The 18,176-nt window shown below is 33.1% G+C and overlaps 1 protein-coding gene across 3 annotated transcripts in view; it reads right to left on the reverse strand.

Annotated features, from left to right (window-relative positions):
• SEMA6A (semaphorin 6A) overlaps window positions 1-18,176 on the reverse strand; it is a 204,434-nt gene that overhangs the window by 74,402 nt on the left and 111,856 nt on the right. For all 3 annotated transcript variants that reach the window (XM_053701581.1, XM_053701580.1, XM_053701579.1), the window contains exons 7-11: window positions 16,188-16,278; window positions 11,871-11,990; window positions 10,590-10,678; window positions 1,732-1,949; window positions 652-783 (exon numbers count right to left, since the gene is read on the reverse strand). In XM_053701581.1, the coding sequence (XP_053557556.1) occupies window positions 652-783; window positions 1,732-1,949; window positions 10,590-10,678; window positions 11,871-11,990; window positions 16,188-16,278 (650 nt within the window). The remainder of the gene's footprint in view (window positions 1-651; window positions 784-1,731; window positions 1,950-10,589; window positions 10,679-11,870; window positions 11,991-16,187; window positions 16,279-18,176) is intronic.

The raw sequence follows: 18,176 nt of genomic DNA on the forward strand, positions 1-18,176 counted from the left end.
AAAACCCAAATTTTTTCAATTATAATTAAGAAAGAACGTAAAATTTTAAACAACTTTAAAATTTAGTTCCAATATCCAATTTGCTTAATTATCTTGGTATCCTTTGTTGAAAAGCATACCGAGGTAGGCTCGGGAGCAGCAAGGCACTACCGGGAGTAAGCCAGTGATTGGTGGCTGCACATATATTCCTCTTGTTATTGGCTCAGCTAGCTCCCCAAAAGTGTACTGCTGCTCTTTCAACAAAGAATACAAAGTGAGTGAAGTAAATTTGATCAAAGAAGTAAACTGGAAAGTTGTTGAAATTGTATACTGTATCTGAATCATGACAGAAACATTTTGGATTTCATATTGCTTTAAACATTTAGGATTCAGATAGGTCATACAAAGAAAAATCTTTTCAATTTACTTCTGTGGTAAAATGTACCTTTTTTATTCTTTGTTGAAACCTAGCTCCTTCCCAAGAGTGTATACTGAAGCAAAAAAAGTTTAAATATGTATTTCCAAGCTAATATAATCCTTATTTCAGAATAAAAGAGAATAATAGCAAACAACTTTAAAATGACATGTTTTTTTTTCAATCACAAATCCACCCTTATATTGGCAGATGAAGTAAGGCCTATAACTGTGCATCTGTTTACACAGAGCGGTTACCTGGGTTTAGGTACCCTCTCATCAGGGACTGGAGTCCATGTTGAATCTGGTGATTTTTGCTCTTTAAATCGTCCGGTAAAAACACTTGCAATGTCGGCCATATCATACGCACAGACGGCAGAGCCTGGGATGCTGCAATGTGACATTTCCCAGAAAGTTAGTCACGCCAAAACTATGCATACAATTTTTGACTAAAACACATGTGGTATAGAAGCTTTCCTGTCATAGAATACTAAACCCTTTAACCTTTGTCTATTGATAACTAAGGGGAATTTCATGCAAAACTGACAAATGTACCAACAGCCGAGTTCCTGTTAGCAGCTTTTCCTTCAATGGAATCTAAAAAAAAGACCTAATTATACTGGACTGAAAAAGAATGAAAATCCCTGAGAAACTATCTACTATGGGCTTTTCACAGTAGGTAATAGGCTGTTTGAATTATGGCCTATTATTTTGAAGTGATGGCCTGTAGATGTTATCAACACATTTCTTGCCTTAATTCACAAAACCCTACTGTGCCACATATCCAGTCTAAGCTTGCCAGGATTGCAGTTTAATGCTAAAACGCCCAATTAAGACAAGATCAGCATTACATCATTAAATTTGTGTTTCCAGCATTTCTTGACCAAGAAAAAGATGTCCAATTTAGTCTTTTGTAGGGACTATAAGAGAAGCACAGTTCTTCTGTTAGTGGCTGCAAATGGCAGGTTCTTTTATCATGAAATAATCTTGATGACTGTAAGAAGTCAGATACTCATAATGACCTCAAGCTTGCTCTAACCAACCGTAAAGGTGCCTTTCGATAGCTGTTCGGTCCTTTGTCATTAAAATATGTTTGGTGGAATAGGACTCCCATTAATCATTCCACCCTGCCATGGGTATAAATAACACTATACACACAGAAACATATACATCATAATAAATACTGCCATTTTTAATACTTAATATACTTGTACATATAAAAAAAATAGAAATGAGTGTTTGCATAGACAAATTAATTTTTAATATAAAATACTAATGCAGATATTAGGGGGAAAAAGCAGCTTGATATTTTTTAAAGTGACAAGTTTAACAGCTCACCTGTTGTAAGGTGTTGAGAATGTGGCTAACACAACATCCCGGCCATTAATATGGATCACATCTGTGACTGCCTGCAGTATGTTGAAGTAAAAATGTGAATCCCCAGGTACTGAACAATTCAATCGAGCTTTCAGAAATGAAGTCCACTGTTTTTCAAGCACCCTCTGTGAGCCTCCCATGTCATTTTTGCAAACCTGGGCAACCCTAGGAAAAACCACCTGCAGAGAACAAGAATATTTCAGTGTGAGCATCAAAAAAAAAAAAGCCAGGATGTGTAATGTGATACAACAGCTATATAAGCCTTTAAGAAAAAACAGCAACCAAAGGGAAATTCTGTGTTGGAACCATGTGTTTCAGTAGATAAGAATGTGCCATTTAAAGCAAAGCTATAAATCCCCTGGAAGATCAGATGTCCACAATATATAAATTAATTTCTAGAGAGACTGCTTAGCTTTCCATTTTAGCAGACAAAAGCACATTCTGCATTTACAGTACAGATTACTCAAAGAATTGTTTTTTTGTTTTTTTTTAGTCTCTAAAGCCTTTGCTGCTCTTAACTCCTTTTTATTTTAACAGTTTTACCACATTACATTTCATCATTCTAACCAATATTGCTTTAGGACTAGATAACGAACGTGCAATAATTACATTTTTATAATTAACTTCAACAGAGCAAAGTATTGTTTCTCTTTGATCAAGGCTCATGAAATTCTAGCATGTCTTTTTAATTGTTTAAAAATATATTATACTTTATGCTAACATAATGTAAATAAATTAGTTGCTGTAAATAGGGCATAGGGGTCAATTTACCAAATGTTGGGCGGACATGATTCGCTATAGCGAACCATGTCTGCCAGACATCGCTAAATGCCGACATGCATTTTACATTGCACAAGCATTTCTTGTGAAATGCTTGTGCAATGCCGCCCTCTGCACATTCGCAGCCAATCGGCCACTAGTAGGGGTGTCAATCAGCAAGATCATATCTGGTCGGGATGATTGCAGTCCGTCACCTCAAAGGTGGTGGACATGTTAAGGAGCAGCGGTCTTATAACCGCTGCTTCTTAATTGCTGTTTCCGGTGATCTGAAAACTACAGGCGGATAAAGTAGCATCTGCTGCTTATTAAATCCGCCTCATAGTGTCTGTTATTTGCATTCAACCAATAAAAAAAGACTTATGGGATCCATATGAAGTCACACAAGGTAAGTGAAGTGCATTATGGTCCTTACCACATTTGGTACTAAAGTCAAAATTAAACATTCAAATTCAGAGAGTAAAAACAAAGTCTGAGGCACCAGCTACTACTGAGCATGTGCAAGAGTTCCCAGTGTATGAGTCTGTGATTGGCTGATGGTTGTTATATAATATAGGGGGAACAAAGTGTTAACACATTTGGAAAATTGTTGGCAAAAGTTCTACTGCTCATTTGAAATGTGGAGCAAGTGCATTTTCTATTGCATTAGTTGATTTGCAATTCTACTATATACATTTGTATTATTATTATTAACTAAGAGCTGAGATTTATATACAAAACTGACATTTCTAGAAATAAAAATGTCACATGTCTAGGCCCATTAAATAACAGCATATAGTATGTGAAAAAGAAACTGTGTGTGTTTTTTATTTACATACAGGTGAATTAAGGGCTACCAGTTGCATTACAAATCAGTGCTAGACAATCTCTTGGTGATTGTGCCATGGTGATAGGTGAGATCGTATAATGCTCCTTCCAAAAGCTCTACCTTAGAACTTACCCTTTACCTCTTCATATACATTTTTCAGAACTAAACTGTGAGTATCTCTCCTTAGATGTCAGTATTACTCAAATAATTTAAATTATTTGGCTGCTTGTAACACACAAATACAGTGATTTCACCCCTTTGACTGGCAGTAGCATATACAGAGTAATGATTTTACACTCCCATGGTCAACAGTAAAAGAACAGGGCAGAGATTTACCTCACTTCACGTAATACACCTTAAAATACCTTTCATGACTGAAACATTTCCCCTCAATATTTAGTAAGTTACACAACGATTATATTGCAGAGCAACACTTCCATATTTAGACTGCAAAAATCTGTATGACAGAATTTCAAGATATATGCTACTGCAAGCACATAGTTAACAAGTAGTTCAATTAAAGGGACATAAAACACAATTTTTTTCTTTTATGATTCAGATCAAGAATACAATTTTAATAACGTTTCCAATTTATTATATTATCAAATTTGTGCTTGTTCTCATGTTATTCTTTGTTACAGAGATATCTAGATAGGTAGCGTGTACATTCTGGAGCACTAAATGACTGGAAATAGTGCTGTCATTGAATGTTGCAGACACGTGCACACTCCTGAACTTACCTTCAAGACAACAACGAAAATGTGATAATAAAAGTAAACTGTAACGTTGTTATGTTCTATTTGAATCATGAAAGAAAATGTTTTAGGTTTTATGTCCTTTTAAAATGATTTAGATACTATTGAGATACTACACAGTTAAGAGACCTCATGCCAGATTAACTCACTTCTATTGCAAATAACCACCCACATCTGCTTCCTTCAAAAAAATCTACAAGGATACAAAATCCTTTTTTATATTCCCTAGATTCTAGGTTTTGAAATATGAGAACATGATCAGTAAATGACATGTGACATCTATAAATTTGTCACCATTATGCATAATATTATATTTATGTTAAAAAGATTAATCTGTACAATGTGCATTCATAATACTGAAATCATATGGCAAAAAAATAAAAATAAATAAAACTTTATTTATGTTGCCTTGAATCAAATACCGGCATATATTATATACCAAATATAAAAAAAACAACCTTCTCACATTCAGTGACATAACGTAATTTTAATGAAATGGGACGTCTAATTACAATTCAGAATTGAAATTGTTTTGCAATAAAAGCTCTATTCCACAAACCTATGGTATCTGAATCAATATAATATGTATATGCACTAATAATACACAGATTGGCTGTGCCCTGAATAGATTTTTTTTATTTCCATTTGCATGTTAATTGCCTCTCCTGAATATGTATTTTTATTATTCTCAGTGCAAAGCAAGTGGCAATATTCCATGTCTGCAGTTTTTTTTTTTATGAAAAGGGAATAAAAAAAACTGTAAATCGCACAGAAAAATAATTTTGTCCTTTTATGGTTGTATAAGCAAGACATATTTCAAAACAAAGAAAACAAGAAAAAGCATCGCACATCTGTATGAATCAAACTGACTAAAACATAACTGACCTATTCATTGACAAATATAGACACCTTCACATGTCTTAGGGTTGTCCACCCTTTAAGGGACATTGTACTTAAAACTATTCTCAAAAACATTTTTAAGCAAAGTGTCTTTTTTAAGGTTCATCAGCATTGAAACAATTATTCAATGTTTTATTTATTTCCCTACCACATCTCCCAGACTAAGTAATGTCAGCACACTGGGTAGCACTTGCTGATTGGTGGGTACATTTAGCCACCAATCAGAAAGTGCTACCCAAATGCTGAACCAAAGATGGGCTGGCTTGTAAGCTTGCATTACTGTTTTATTCAAATAAAGATACCAAGAGAACGAAGAAAAATTAATAGGCGTAAATTAAAAAGTTGCTTAAAATTGCATGTTCTATCTGAATCATGAAAGAAAAAAAATGGGTTCAGTGTCCCTTTAAAGAGCCAGTAAGCACCTTATCATTACGACATTTATCTGCAATCTTCCAATAGGTTAACATATAGCTAGAGTCTGAAAGTAATTATAACAAATACTTTGTCTGCTGCAGTTGTTTTTCAAAGGTAAAACTTCACCCATCACTTTCCTTATTTGAAGCAGCAAATTCAAACATGATTCTGCAGATTACAGGATTTGCCACTGTAATTGTGTTAACAAAATATCTATTGTTTGTCAAATTGACAATTTAGGACAGCTATGTGGCAGGGTTAGGCTTGTGAAGCCTGCCATGTGCTCTCTCAATTTTCAAGATTTAGTAGAGTTGTTTTATTATGCACAATTGATTAATCATCTACCTCCTCATGTTTGAAACAACTCATATAACATATACAGCACTGAGCTCCCAACTGTCATTCATTTTATGTGATGGTCACCTCTTGGAAAATTTGTCCTTTAGTGCTCTTTTTTCTGTATAAATGTCTTAAATTACCAACATGAAACCTGGGATGATCTAAAACCATTTAACCCAGAAATACTTGGCCAGTTATTATACAGCCTGAATCTGCCCCAGGCATTCACCTCTAGACTGCAAAAGACTTTACCACAAATTTATATCCATACATCAAGATTATTAACGCACACAAATACAATACTTCCAAACACATTGCTCATTTGAAGCCTGTTTACTTAAAGGGACAGTCTACTCCAAACATTTTATTGTTTAAAAAAATAGATAATCCCTTTATTACTCATTCCCCAGTTTTGCATAACCAATATGGTTATAGTAATATACGTTTTACCTCTGTGATTACCTTGTAGCTAAGTCTCTTCTGACAGCCCCCTTATTTTAGTTATTTTGACATACTTGCATTTCAGACAATCAGTGCCCTCTCATAACTAACTCCAGAGGAATAAGCACAATGTAATCTATATGACACACATGAATGTGAAAATCAACTGCATTGAAATAAGAGGCGGAATTCAAGGGCTTAAACATTTTTACTGAATCCTCCATACCAGTTATAGAATACAGGATCATTACAGCATAGCCCTCTTTCCAAGTTTGGGAATCTGGTGATGATATCTTTAAACCCTTTGCAGAAATGTCCAGCCATACCAAGGGAATGCCCTGGCCACTCATGGAAACCAGAATATCGTTATTTTGGGGCACTAGAAAAAAGGTTGACATAGCCTATAGGCTTTTTAAAGGGTTTGTCTTTGGACTGCTATATAATGCTAGTTTTGCTAATGAAATTACAGTTTGTAATGCTTTTAATACAGATCCTTTGCAATGCAGTGCTTAAAGGGACAGTCTAGTCCAAGAAAAACTTTCATGATTCAGATAGGGCATGTAATTTTAAACAATTTTCCAATTTACTTTTATCACCAATTTTTCTTTGTTCTCTTGGTATTCTTAGTTGAAAGCTTAACTTAGGAGGTTCATATGCTAATTTCTTAGACCTTGAAGGCCGCCTCTTAAGAATGCATTTTAACAGGTTTTTCACCACTAGAGGGTGTTAGTTCATGTTTTTCATATAGATAACACTGTGCTCATGCACGTTAAGTTACCTGGGAGCCATCACTGATTGGCTAAACTGCGTCTGTCAAAAGAACAAATAAAGGGGCAGTCTGCAGAGGCTTAGATACAAGATAATCACAGAGGTAAAAAAATATATAAATATAACTGCGTTGCTTATGAAAAACTAGGGAATGGGTAAACAAGGGATTATCTATCTTTTAAAACAATAACAATTCTGGTGTAGACTGTTCCTTTAAAGGGACAGTCTACTCCAAAAAATGTATTGTTTAAAAAGACAGATATTACCTATTCACCAGTTTTGTACAGCCAACATGGTTATATTAATATACTTTTTAGCTCTGTGATTACCTTATCTAAGCCTATTTAAATATTTAAATGTTATAATGTTAGTTGTGCAAAGCTGGGGAATGGGTAGTAAAGGTGTGATCTATTTTTTAAACAATAACAATTCTGGTATAGACTATCCCTTTAAATGTATGAATTTGTGTTTCCCCCAGAAGACCTAACAATAAAAATAATTGACTTATTTGTTCAGTCATTTGGAAACGTTTTAGAACAAAGCATCTCCTATGCAATGAAATGTGATAGCACAAAACACAACGATCAGTGTGTAATGATACATACAGGCAAGCGGATCAACAGATCCGCTGTCCGTGTGTAGCGAAGGCAGGCGGACAGCTTCGCGAGTTGAGAAGCTGTCTGCCCGCCATTTAGTACATGGCGCCCAATATCTTGTTTACATATTTACGCCATGAAAGCAATGGCATATAAACTAATATATTAGTATATTAACCAACTAACATTATCTTTGCTTCTGATAGAGCTACAAATTATATAGATTGAACAAGACAATTGAGTAAATCTTACAGGATTATTAAGTGCAAATAAATTCAATTGCACATATAAAAATAGCACTATTTAGATTTAAATACATATTTTTTTGCATGAAAAGTTAAACTGGTTTATTTCGATTTTATAACTGACAGGCAGTGCAGTAAAGCCTAAACTTTCTACATGTCCAGAATATTGACCCTCCAACAATGTACAGTTAGTGAGATCAGTGCAGGAGTTAATTTATATCTGTCCCTAATTAGCAAAAACAAGAGAGAAAATATAAAATACACAAGAGGCTTTTCATGGTTATGAACTGCAAAACAAGAACATTTTACTACATTTAAACATGTTAAAATAATACAGCAGTACCCGTTGTGTACTCCTTACTACTGATCACTGGCTGAATGATCATTGGTTGAAATGTACTTCCTACTAATGCTTATTAGCTGATAGCTACAAAAGAGGAATGGTAGGAAGTACTTGTCAACCAATGATCAGTCAGCCAGTGAACATTAGTAGGAAGTACACAAATAATGCTGCTGTAATTTGATCCAATTTAAATTTAAACAAATTTTACTTATTTCCATCCAAAACAATAAAAAAATGGCAACGTGTAAATACCGTTGTTTCTTATAATAGAACATTTTACAAATACAATGTCCCTGTAAAGATGATTATGAATCCCGTAACAACAATGATACTAACAATCATTTACTAGGTTTATAATATTATGACTGATCATTTAACACACAAATATACAAATATATATATATATATATATATATATATATATATATATATATATATATATATATATATATATATATATATATAAATCTACTCTCTTTTGAGTACCGACACTCAAAAAAAAGGTTGATTTTTGATTGATATATTCTCCTCAGTAATTTTGAGCAAAGCAGAGGGACAAGATTATTTACAATGTCTGATGTATTCTGCAGCCCCCCTCTTGTAAAAACAAGAGTATTTACATGATGAAACAACAAAAGATATTTTGGTGCACATCCAACCACTTAAGTCCACTCTTTCATGGCATATTAGTATATGCTTCTGTCTGCCAAATATACTTACATAGCTTCTAATAAGATATGTGTGTTAAGTTTAAACAGTCCTTTTGTGGTGTGCGTAACCAAAAAACCCCTCTGTTGTATTTCTTAAATAGGGAGCTGACCAAATCCCTCCCCTTTGGTTACTGCACGCCACCCAGCCCAGGTGTGTTCCTGATAAATATACTCAATAAGCTAGAAAGCTTCACACTGTGTAGACATGACTTGCTGCAGTGTGGAAACTGGTTAGTATAGGACCGGTCTGATGTGGGACACCTTGTAAGTGGTAGACTGGCTTAGCAGAATATGATCATATTGTGTGACTAAGATCCCATTTCATTTAAAGGCATTTTTTAAAAAGCAAAAAAATTTTGCAGCATAAATATAAGTCAATACTATTGCAAGATGTTAATCTCAATTTTATTTGAACTATGTAAATATATTTAGCAGATAGAAGTATATTTGTTTTTGCAGCACAAATATAAGCTCATATTATTGCGAGATGTTTATCCCAATCTTATTAGAAGCTATGTAAGTATATTTGGCAGACAGAAGCATATACTAATATGCCATGAAAGAGTGGACTTAAGTGGTTGGATGTGCACCAAAATATCTTTTGTTGTTTTGTAATTATTTTGGTCACTTTGGTAGCACTCCCACAATATGTGTGTTAAGTTTAAACAGTCCTTTTGTGGTGTGCGTAACCAAAAAAACCCTCTGTTGTATTTCTTAAATAGGGAGCTGACCAAATCCCTCCCCTTTGGTTACTGCACGCCACCCAGCCCAGGTGTGTTCCTGATAAATATACTCAATAAGCTAGAAAGCTTCACACTGTGTAGACATGACTTGCTGCAGTGTGGAAACTGGTTAGTATAGGACCGGTCTGATGTGGGACACCTTGTAAGTGGTAGACTGGCTTAGCAGAATATGATCATATTGTGTGACTAAGATCCCATTTCATTTAAAGGCATTTTTTAAAAAGCAAAAAAATGTTGCAGCATAAATATAAGTCAATACTATTGCAAGATGTTAATCTCAATTTTATTTGAACTATGTAAATATATTTAGCAGATAGAAGTATATTTGTTTTTGCAGCACAAATATAAGCTCATATTATTGCGAGATGTTTATCCCAATCTTATTAGAAGCTATGTAAGTATATTTGGCAGACAGAAGCATATACTAATATGCCATGAAAGAGTGGATTTAAGTGGTTGGATGTGCACCAAAATATCTTTTGTTGTTTTGTAATTATTTTGGTCACTTTAGTAGCACTCCCACAATATGTGTGTTAAGTTTAAACAGTCCTTTTGTGGTGTGCGTAACCAAAAAACCCCTCTGTTGTATTTACATGATGATTACAAATATTACCTCATGAATTGGCAGAGGTGGGGGTACTCAGTACCGGTGATTACCCCCCCCCCCAAAAAAAAAGCCCTGTGTATATATATATATATATATATATATATATATATAATACTGCTGAGGAATATTGTAAATTTAAACAAATACACACCTGGAATATCCAGAAGTATAGTAGTTAAAAACCATGTTGACTTTGCTGTACTGCATCCTACAAAAAGATATTACACTAGGGACAAGATTCAGGATCTGTAATGTAATCTTCCCAAAATGTGGCCTTGTCACAATGATTAATGGCTCTCATTGCAAGGCCATTTCTAGCTATCATGACTTAAGAGCAGAAGCACAGGTAATTTACGTCCATTTGTAGACCTACCTTTCCCATGCTGTTGTATTCTACCGCTATTTCACGAAAGAAAAAGTAGATAAGGTCGCCATAATCCACAGCATGTACAAAATACGGCTCTGAAAACAGAAGATACAGAGAATATATAACTGTGACATATTATTGACCTAGAGGAACATGATATACCAAAGAATGCAACTGATAAAAATCATTTTGTTATGTTAAGACCTTGACAATTTCTTTATGTGACTTCTCTTTAAATCAGTGGCTTAATAAAATCTGTTGAAAGACCACTGTATTTTTTTTTTTTTTTTAAATAAAATATATTTCCCACATAATGAAAATAAAATGGAAAATGCACAGCACTCAATTTAGTTAATTAGGTTTTGATATCCAAAGAATATATATATGGTTATGTTTATAGCATTAATTTAAAAAATCTAGTTTTTGTGTTTCTTTACTGCCTTAATTATTTTCAGCAGGAAAATGGGCAAACGGAAGCTCAGATGTAAGTGTCTTGGGAGCTATTTTGATGTGCTCTCTATCTTAGCGAACTGTTCTTAATAGTGGTCTTCCTATAAGTACTTTACAATAATTGACACTGCTCATAATCGTCTTCTGATTTTCAACAACGCCTTAAAGGGACACTGAATCCAAATTTTTTCTTTCGTGATTCAGATAGAGCATGCAATTTTAAGCAACTTTCTAATTTACTCCTATTATCACATTTTCTTCATTCTCTTGGTATCTTTATTTGAAATGCAAGAATGTAAGTTTATATGCCGGCCCATTTTTGGTGAACAACCTGGGTTGTTCTTGCTGATTGGTGGATAAATTCATCCACCAATGAACAGGTGCTGTCCAGTGTTCTGAACCAAACAAATAGCTTAGATGCCTTCTTTTTCAAATAAAGATAGCAAGAGAATAAAGAAAGATTGATAATAGGAGTAAATTAGAAAGTTGCTTAAAATTGCATCCTCTATCTGAATCACAAAAGAAACAAAATGGGTTCAGTGTCCTTTTAATATTGAGTTAATTAATGGTCAAAATATAAATATTAGCTTCTACAGAAAATGTTGCACCTGCTGATTTTAAAAGAAAATATTATATTTATGCAAAATAAAAAATAGTGATATGCCTTTAAAACGTATAAAATATGTGCAGATGACTTGCTATATACAATCTTTAAGTTGTATAAGAAAATATGTAATATGTACATTTGAAAACTGAATTCAGCCTCCTAATATGTTATGGTGTTAGGTACATTTTAATAAAAAATAAATGGTCGATAGCACCTTTTTGTTTGCTCACCTTTTAACCATTTGGAGTCATACTTGACAGTGCGTAGAGTAGGGCTCTCTCCAAGACTTCGATAAATGACAGCATCAATTGCAAGGAAGTCAGTCACAGTGGCGGAATAAAGTTTTCCATCTTCAGTAGAAAAAAAGAAAAGAATAAGAAAAAAATTAACCCAACCATACTTTAAACACTGTACTAAAATTGTGTGACAAAACATGGTTGTGGGTTTATTAATGCTTATCATGAATTAAAGTAGATTTGATTCTGAATACAGGCTTCTCTTCGTTTTTTTAATTCAGGGTTTAAGGAACAGGTAACATAGAAACATAGAATTTGACGGTAGATAAGAACCAAAAAGGCCCATCAAGTCTACCCATATTACATGTTACTTTTTCCTTAGGATAGCCTTGTGCATTTCCCAGGCATTTTTAAATTCCTTTACAGTCTTTGTGTTTTCCACCTCAAATGGAAGTTTATTCCATGAATCCACCACCCTTTCTGTAAAAAAAATGCTTCCTTAAATATCTCCTGAATCTGCTACCCTCTAACTTTAGATTGTGACCCCTTGTTTTGGCATTTATTTTTTTGTGCAAAATGCTTTCAGCTTCTATTTTATTAAATCCCTTCATATATTTGAAGGTTTCTATCATGTCACCTCTTTCCCTTCTATCCTCTAAACTATACATATTTAGATCATAGAGTCTTTCTTTGTACGTTTTATATTTTAGACCATGTACCATTTTAGTAGCCCTCCTTTGGACAGCTTCTAGTTTATTTATATCTTTCTGAAGATATGGTCTCCAGAACTGAACACAGTATTCCAGATTTGGTCTAACTAATGATCTGTAAAGTGGCATAAGAACCTTGCTATTTCTGCTGGTATTAGCCAACGTGAGCATAAGGCGCTTACATGGAGGTTAATGTAGTAAATCCGTGCATTACCTGGGTTATAATTTGATTGATATGGTACATGGCTGCACATACAGCTCTATATTACATTTGCCAGTCTAAGCAAAATTATGTAGTGTATGTAACAGGGAAAAACAAGTAGCTCCCTTAGTTACTAATGAGGCCAGGTTTCCTATGGATTTGTGCTTTAAGGATGATTGTTTCCAGAAGAACAGGAGTTGAAGTAGATCTCTGTTCACCTCGTAGACACTTGGAAACATGCAGACAAGGTTAATGTTCCATGCTCCCCATACTAAAGAATTTTTAAAGTAACAGAACCAGGTTATATTATGTTTAAGCTCCTCTTCCCGTTTAGGAAGTTGTCAGGATTGTGAAAAGTATTTGTAAATATGGTGAGGTCAAAGGTCAAAAAACAAATTCGAAAAAATTGCTATTCACATGCTGTGTAATTTTGGTTTTGAAAGCAAAATAAAGTTTAAATGTTTGAATTATAGCAGTGATGCATGTAGAGAAAATTGACTGTTTTGAGCTTAATTGTTTTTAAAGACGAATGTATAACTTTTTCAAATGAGGTTCATATTTTTATATTTTTCGCTCAGATGGCAGGTAAAAACATTTTTAAAAATTATTTTCACTGAAACAAAATCATATACTTCATTATCAAAATTCAAATCAGCAATTCTTTAGCATGAAAAATGTAAACAATTAGTGATCAGAATCCTATCAAATATAAATATTACATCCATGCATGGTGCAGGAAGAAAATACCTTTCTTATAATCTCCCACAAAGGCCAATACTTATGTAATGAAAGCTTCCTTATGGGTGGTAGTTTCAGTAAGCAAAACCAGCTTGTTAAATTCTAAAAATAAACCTAAACAAACAATTTCCAATACATTTATTACTCAGCATCTGGTATAAAAAGCTATTGGAAACACATTAAAGGGTAAAATACACTACATTGTCCGTTTACTTTTTTCTTCAGATTAATTTTATTTTGAAATAGACAAGAACCAACTAACCATGTGCATATTATAGAAATTATCTAAATTCCAGCTAACCAATTTTTAAAGGAAAAAAGCATTTGTACTTTTTTAACATAAGTGCTTTTAAAAACAAGACAAAATGGTGCCATATGCCCCTTTAAGCAGAAGAAGTGTTGACACTGGAGCAGGCCCAAAGTTAATTTTTAACCTACTATAAAATTCCCCTTGACAATTAAGTTTTCATCAATAGCTCTTTGTTAAGAAGATAAAAAAAATGGCAGGATTTTTGGCAATGTTGAAGTGGAAAAGAGAAGCAATTAGTAAAATAATGAATGTGATGTGGATTAGAAAAGTTCTATGCTTTTGTGCCTTTTATGTCCTGTTACTGGAACAATATATAGGTGTCAGCAGATGTGCCAAAGTTTCCCCTCTTTTAAGGAATTATGTATCTATGTGGATTGATATGTGGGTAGTAGAGATGAGCCAATGTCTGCAAAATGATATTTAACAATACCTTTGTTTCTACAATCAGTTATGTGGCATGAACGTTAATTTAACAATTTTAAGTGTTAAATTTTATTTAAGGAAGAAATAGTTGAACTAAAAATGAAGGCTGATCCTCAGGGACCTATGCTACGAGAATCAACAATTGAATGGAGCATTCAAATGTTCCATTCAAATATACCATTCTAAACTAAACTACCTAATGTGAGTCTGAGAATCAGCATTTGAATAATTTCAATATTTTAAATGTGCTCTTGTCTTGTCATGTAATATTCACATTGTCAAAATGAACTTTCATATAAAACATTAAAGGAACATAAAATCCAAAACGTTTATTTCAAGATTTAGATAGAGCATACAGTATTTAATGCATTTTCCAACTTTGCTTCATTCTGCTGGTATCCTTTGTTGAAAGAGCAGCAAGCCACTACTGGGAGATAGCTGGATGAGAGCCAATAACAAGAGGTACATATATATATATATATATATATATATATATATATATATATATATATATATATATATGTATATATGTGTGTAGTCATCAATCAGCAACTATCTCCCAGTAGTGCATTACTGCTCTAGAGTCTACTTAGGTATGTTTTTCAAAAACAGATACAAAAAGAACATAAAAAAAAAGATAATAAAACTAAATCTATTTTTAAATAAAAAATCATTGTATTAAAATGGCATATATTACACTTTGTATTTATAAATTGATGTTGCTGTGCTATATATTAAATATAATTTTGTTCTTGGTTGTGATACAAAAAAATAAAGCATTGAGAGTTCTCCTAAGCAATTAAACAGTTTCTACCTAACAGACCAGCTGTGTACAGAAGTGCATGTTTGAATAGAGCTTTTGTGTATGCATGAAAGAAATTTGTTGACTTTCATGTCCATTAACCAATGTTACACATGTAATATTTATAACTAACTTATACTGACAAACTCAATTGATACACCACAGATGACAGACAAAAAACTATGGGAAAGTAACGTCCTAACATAGCACTGTGATACTATTTTAACTTTGGCTCCGCAAAAACACATTCAATTACTTTCTTATGTACATTAGTTTACATGAGACTGGAGATTCTGTCCCTATCATGGGAAATTACCTTCCTTTCCCCTACGGATATATTTTTTATTTTGTTTCATTTGAAAGATAGTAATGGAAAAACACTTATGCATTGGCTATATAGAGTACACAGTTAGCTACTACACTAGCCACTGATAACTGACCAACTTACATTTCATTTATGCCTTAGGGGAGTCTTCCAGTAGTGGTACACTATAAAATGCACATGTTAATATAATATAGCATGTAATGGTGCCTAAATAAACCATAAAAAAATATGTTTCCTTATGGCAAAGTAAATGTATCACTAAAAATATCCATGGGGTATTATATAAAAGTAATATCTTGCTGTAGGGACCTGTTCATTGAAGAGCCTTTTACTTGGCCAACAATAAATTTCATTCATGCACCTCTCTCTCAGATCTATAAAAATAGATTTTTTTGTCCAGGTCTGTGTGTGTTAGTTGTATTCCGTTAGGCAACTAGGCATTTGTTGCCTTTTCATGTATAAACTAAATGTACATAAACACTGGAAAATCAAATCAAAGACAATTAATTTTTATTTTAATTCTGCTTTTTTTTTTAAGAATTACTAAAATTAACTTTAAACAAAACACAACCATTGTTTGACTTCATTTGAGACTATATTAATATCTTTATTTAATATTAATTTTAAAAAAAAAGAATATTTTATCATCAGTTCACATGATAAGTCTTATACATAGTAATGCCTTATGTCTAACACATTTGTATTTATTGGTACTGTTTCTCAGCTTTATAAACTAGACACTAAAGAGGCCAGAGGATAGAGATGACACTGCATCTCACATAAAAAAGTTAACTGATGTACCTGCAAACAGTGCTACATTGGCATGCTTTGCATCGTACGGGCATCGTGCCATACCACTAATATCCTCATCAACGAACTCGAGTGTATCCATCTGAAAAAAAAAGACAAGAATAAAATTATGAATTACTATCTCACGTTCATTTTGCATATATTCTGCCTAAAAGTATCTGAACATGTATTTGACTCTTTGCTAATTAAAAAAGATTCAGTCTATACATAAATACCATTTAGAATGATATTTACTCAGCTGTGCTGCTCCTTAAACACCTCCCATCTTGGCTTTTACACATGACCTTCCATGGCCAATACACTTAAGTGAGGTCTACAGCTGTTTACCCACCATATTTTTAAACAGCCTAACATAAGTCAACAAGGCACCTTGTAAATCAAATGGGAAAGTTTTAAATAAAGAGCCAAAAAAAAAAAATCTGAAAAGAGTTGTAAAAGTATATATATTCAGTTTAGTTTTGTATTGATAAAACATTGAGGAAGGGGGGCGGCATTTAGAGAATAACCATACTGGGGCATGCATAACAAATTACTTTGGTCAACATTTAGATGCACAAACCATCTGGGTCTTTTCATCAGGCAATAAGAGACAGAAAATTCAAAAATGCTTTTGAAATGGTTCTATTTAAAAGGGACAATCAAGTCAAAATTATATTTGAATGGTTCAGTCAGAGCATGCTGTTTTAAAATACTTTCCAATTTACCTCCATTATCAAAATACTTTTGAAAACATCAAATCCTACTAAACATGTGCAAAAGTCTGTGATTCGCTGATCACAATCACATGATGCAAAGGGCAGGAAATTAAAGGGACACTCAGTTTAAATTAAATTTTCATGATTCAGATACAGCATGTAATTTTAAACAACTTTCCAATTTACTTCCATTAAAAAAAATGTGCACAGTCTTTTATATTTACAATTTTTGAGTCACCAGATCCTACTGAGCATGTGCAAGAATTCCCAGACTATACGTATATGCATTTGTGATTGGCTGATTGCTATCACATGGTACAAGGGGAGTGGAAATATACATAACTTTGAAATTTGTTAAAAAAAAATCTACTACTCATTTGAAGTTCAGACTACGTGCTATTGCATTGTCTTGTTATCTTGCATTTGTTGATTATGCAAATCGAATGTGTTGACTGGTCCTTTAAAGACAATTTTGGAATTTTTCAGAAATAAAACAATAACTTATTTTAAATGTATTTATGTTATTACATTGTCTTTTTTTATTATGCAGTTACCGATTATGAAAATCTGTTGTATTTAATGGTCATTTAAAAATGTTAAATGTTATGTGTATGAATAAAGGTTTAATGGACATACAATGCAAAAAGTAAAATAGAAAATAAAATTTGACTTGCTGACTGATAAGCAGATCTCTCTCTGTTTTATTGGTAGACAGTAAAAAAACTAAAAATTGAACATAGAAAAAAAAAGTATTACATTTTAAAATGGCGTCTTCTGCATGCAACAAAATGACGTTTGTGTCCTTTTAAAAATACTCTAGTATTCCCATGAGAACTAGCCTTGTTAGCAAAATATAGTGGGATAAATATTATGGAGCAGTACAATAAGAAACAACGTATACATTTATATAAAGTATGAGTAAGTATACCGGTATTTGCAATATCATCTAAAATTATTACAAACAGTGTTTCAAACACAATTGCCATATAGTGCTCAAGACTCGTGCACACTATTGAGCTTATCTAGATATCCTGTCATGCAAAGGAGCCAAGTTTAAAAAAAGATAAGATAAAGTATGTTTGCCAGTTAAAGGACCATTCAACACAGTAGATTTGCATAATCAACAAATGCAAGATAACAAGACAATGCAATAGCACTTTGTCTGAACTTCAAATGAGTAGTAGATTTTTTTTCTGATCATTTTAAAATTTGTCTTTTTCCACTCCCCCTGTACCATGTGACAGCCATCAGCCAATCACAAATGCATACATGTACCATGTGACAG

This window comes from Bombina bombina, chromosome 2, assembly GCF_027579735.1.
Source record: "Bombina bombina isolate aBomBom1 chromosome 2, aBomBom1.pri, whole genome shotgun sequence".
NCBI classification, from domain to species: Eukaryota; Metazoa; Chordata; class Amphibia; order Anura; family Bombinatoridae; genus Bombina; species Bombina bombina.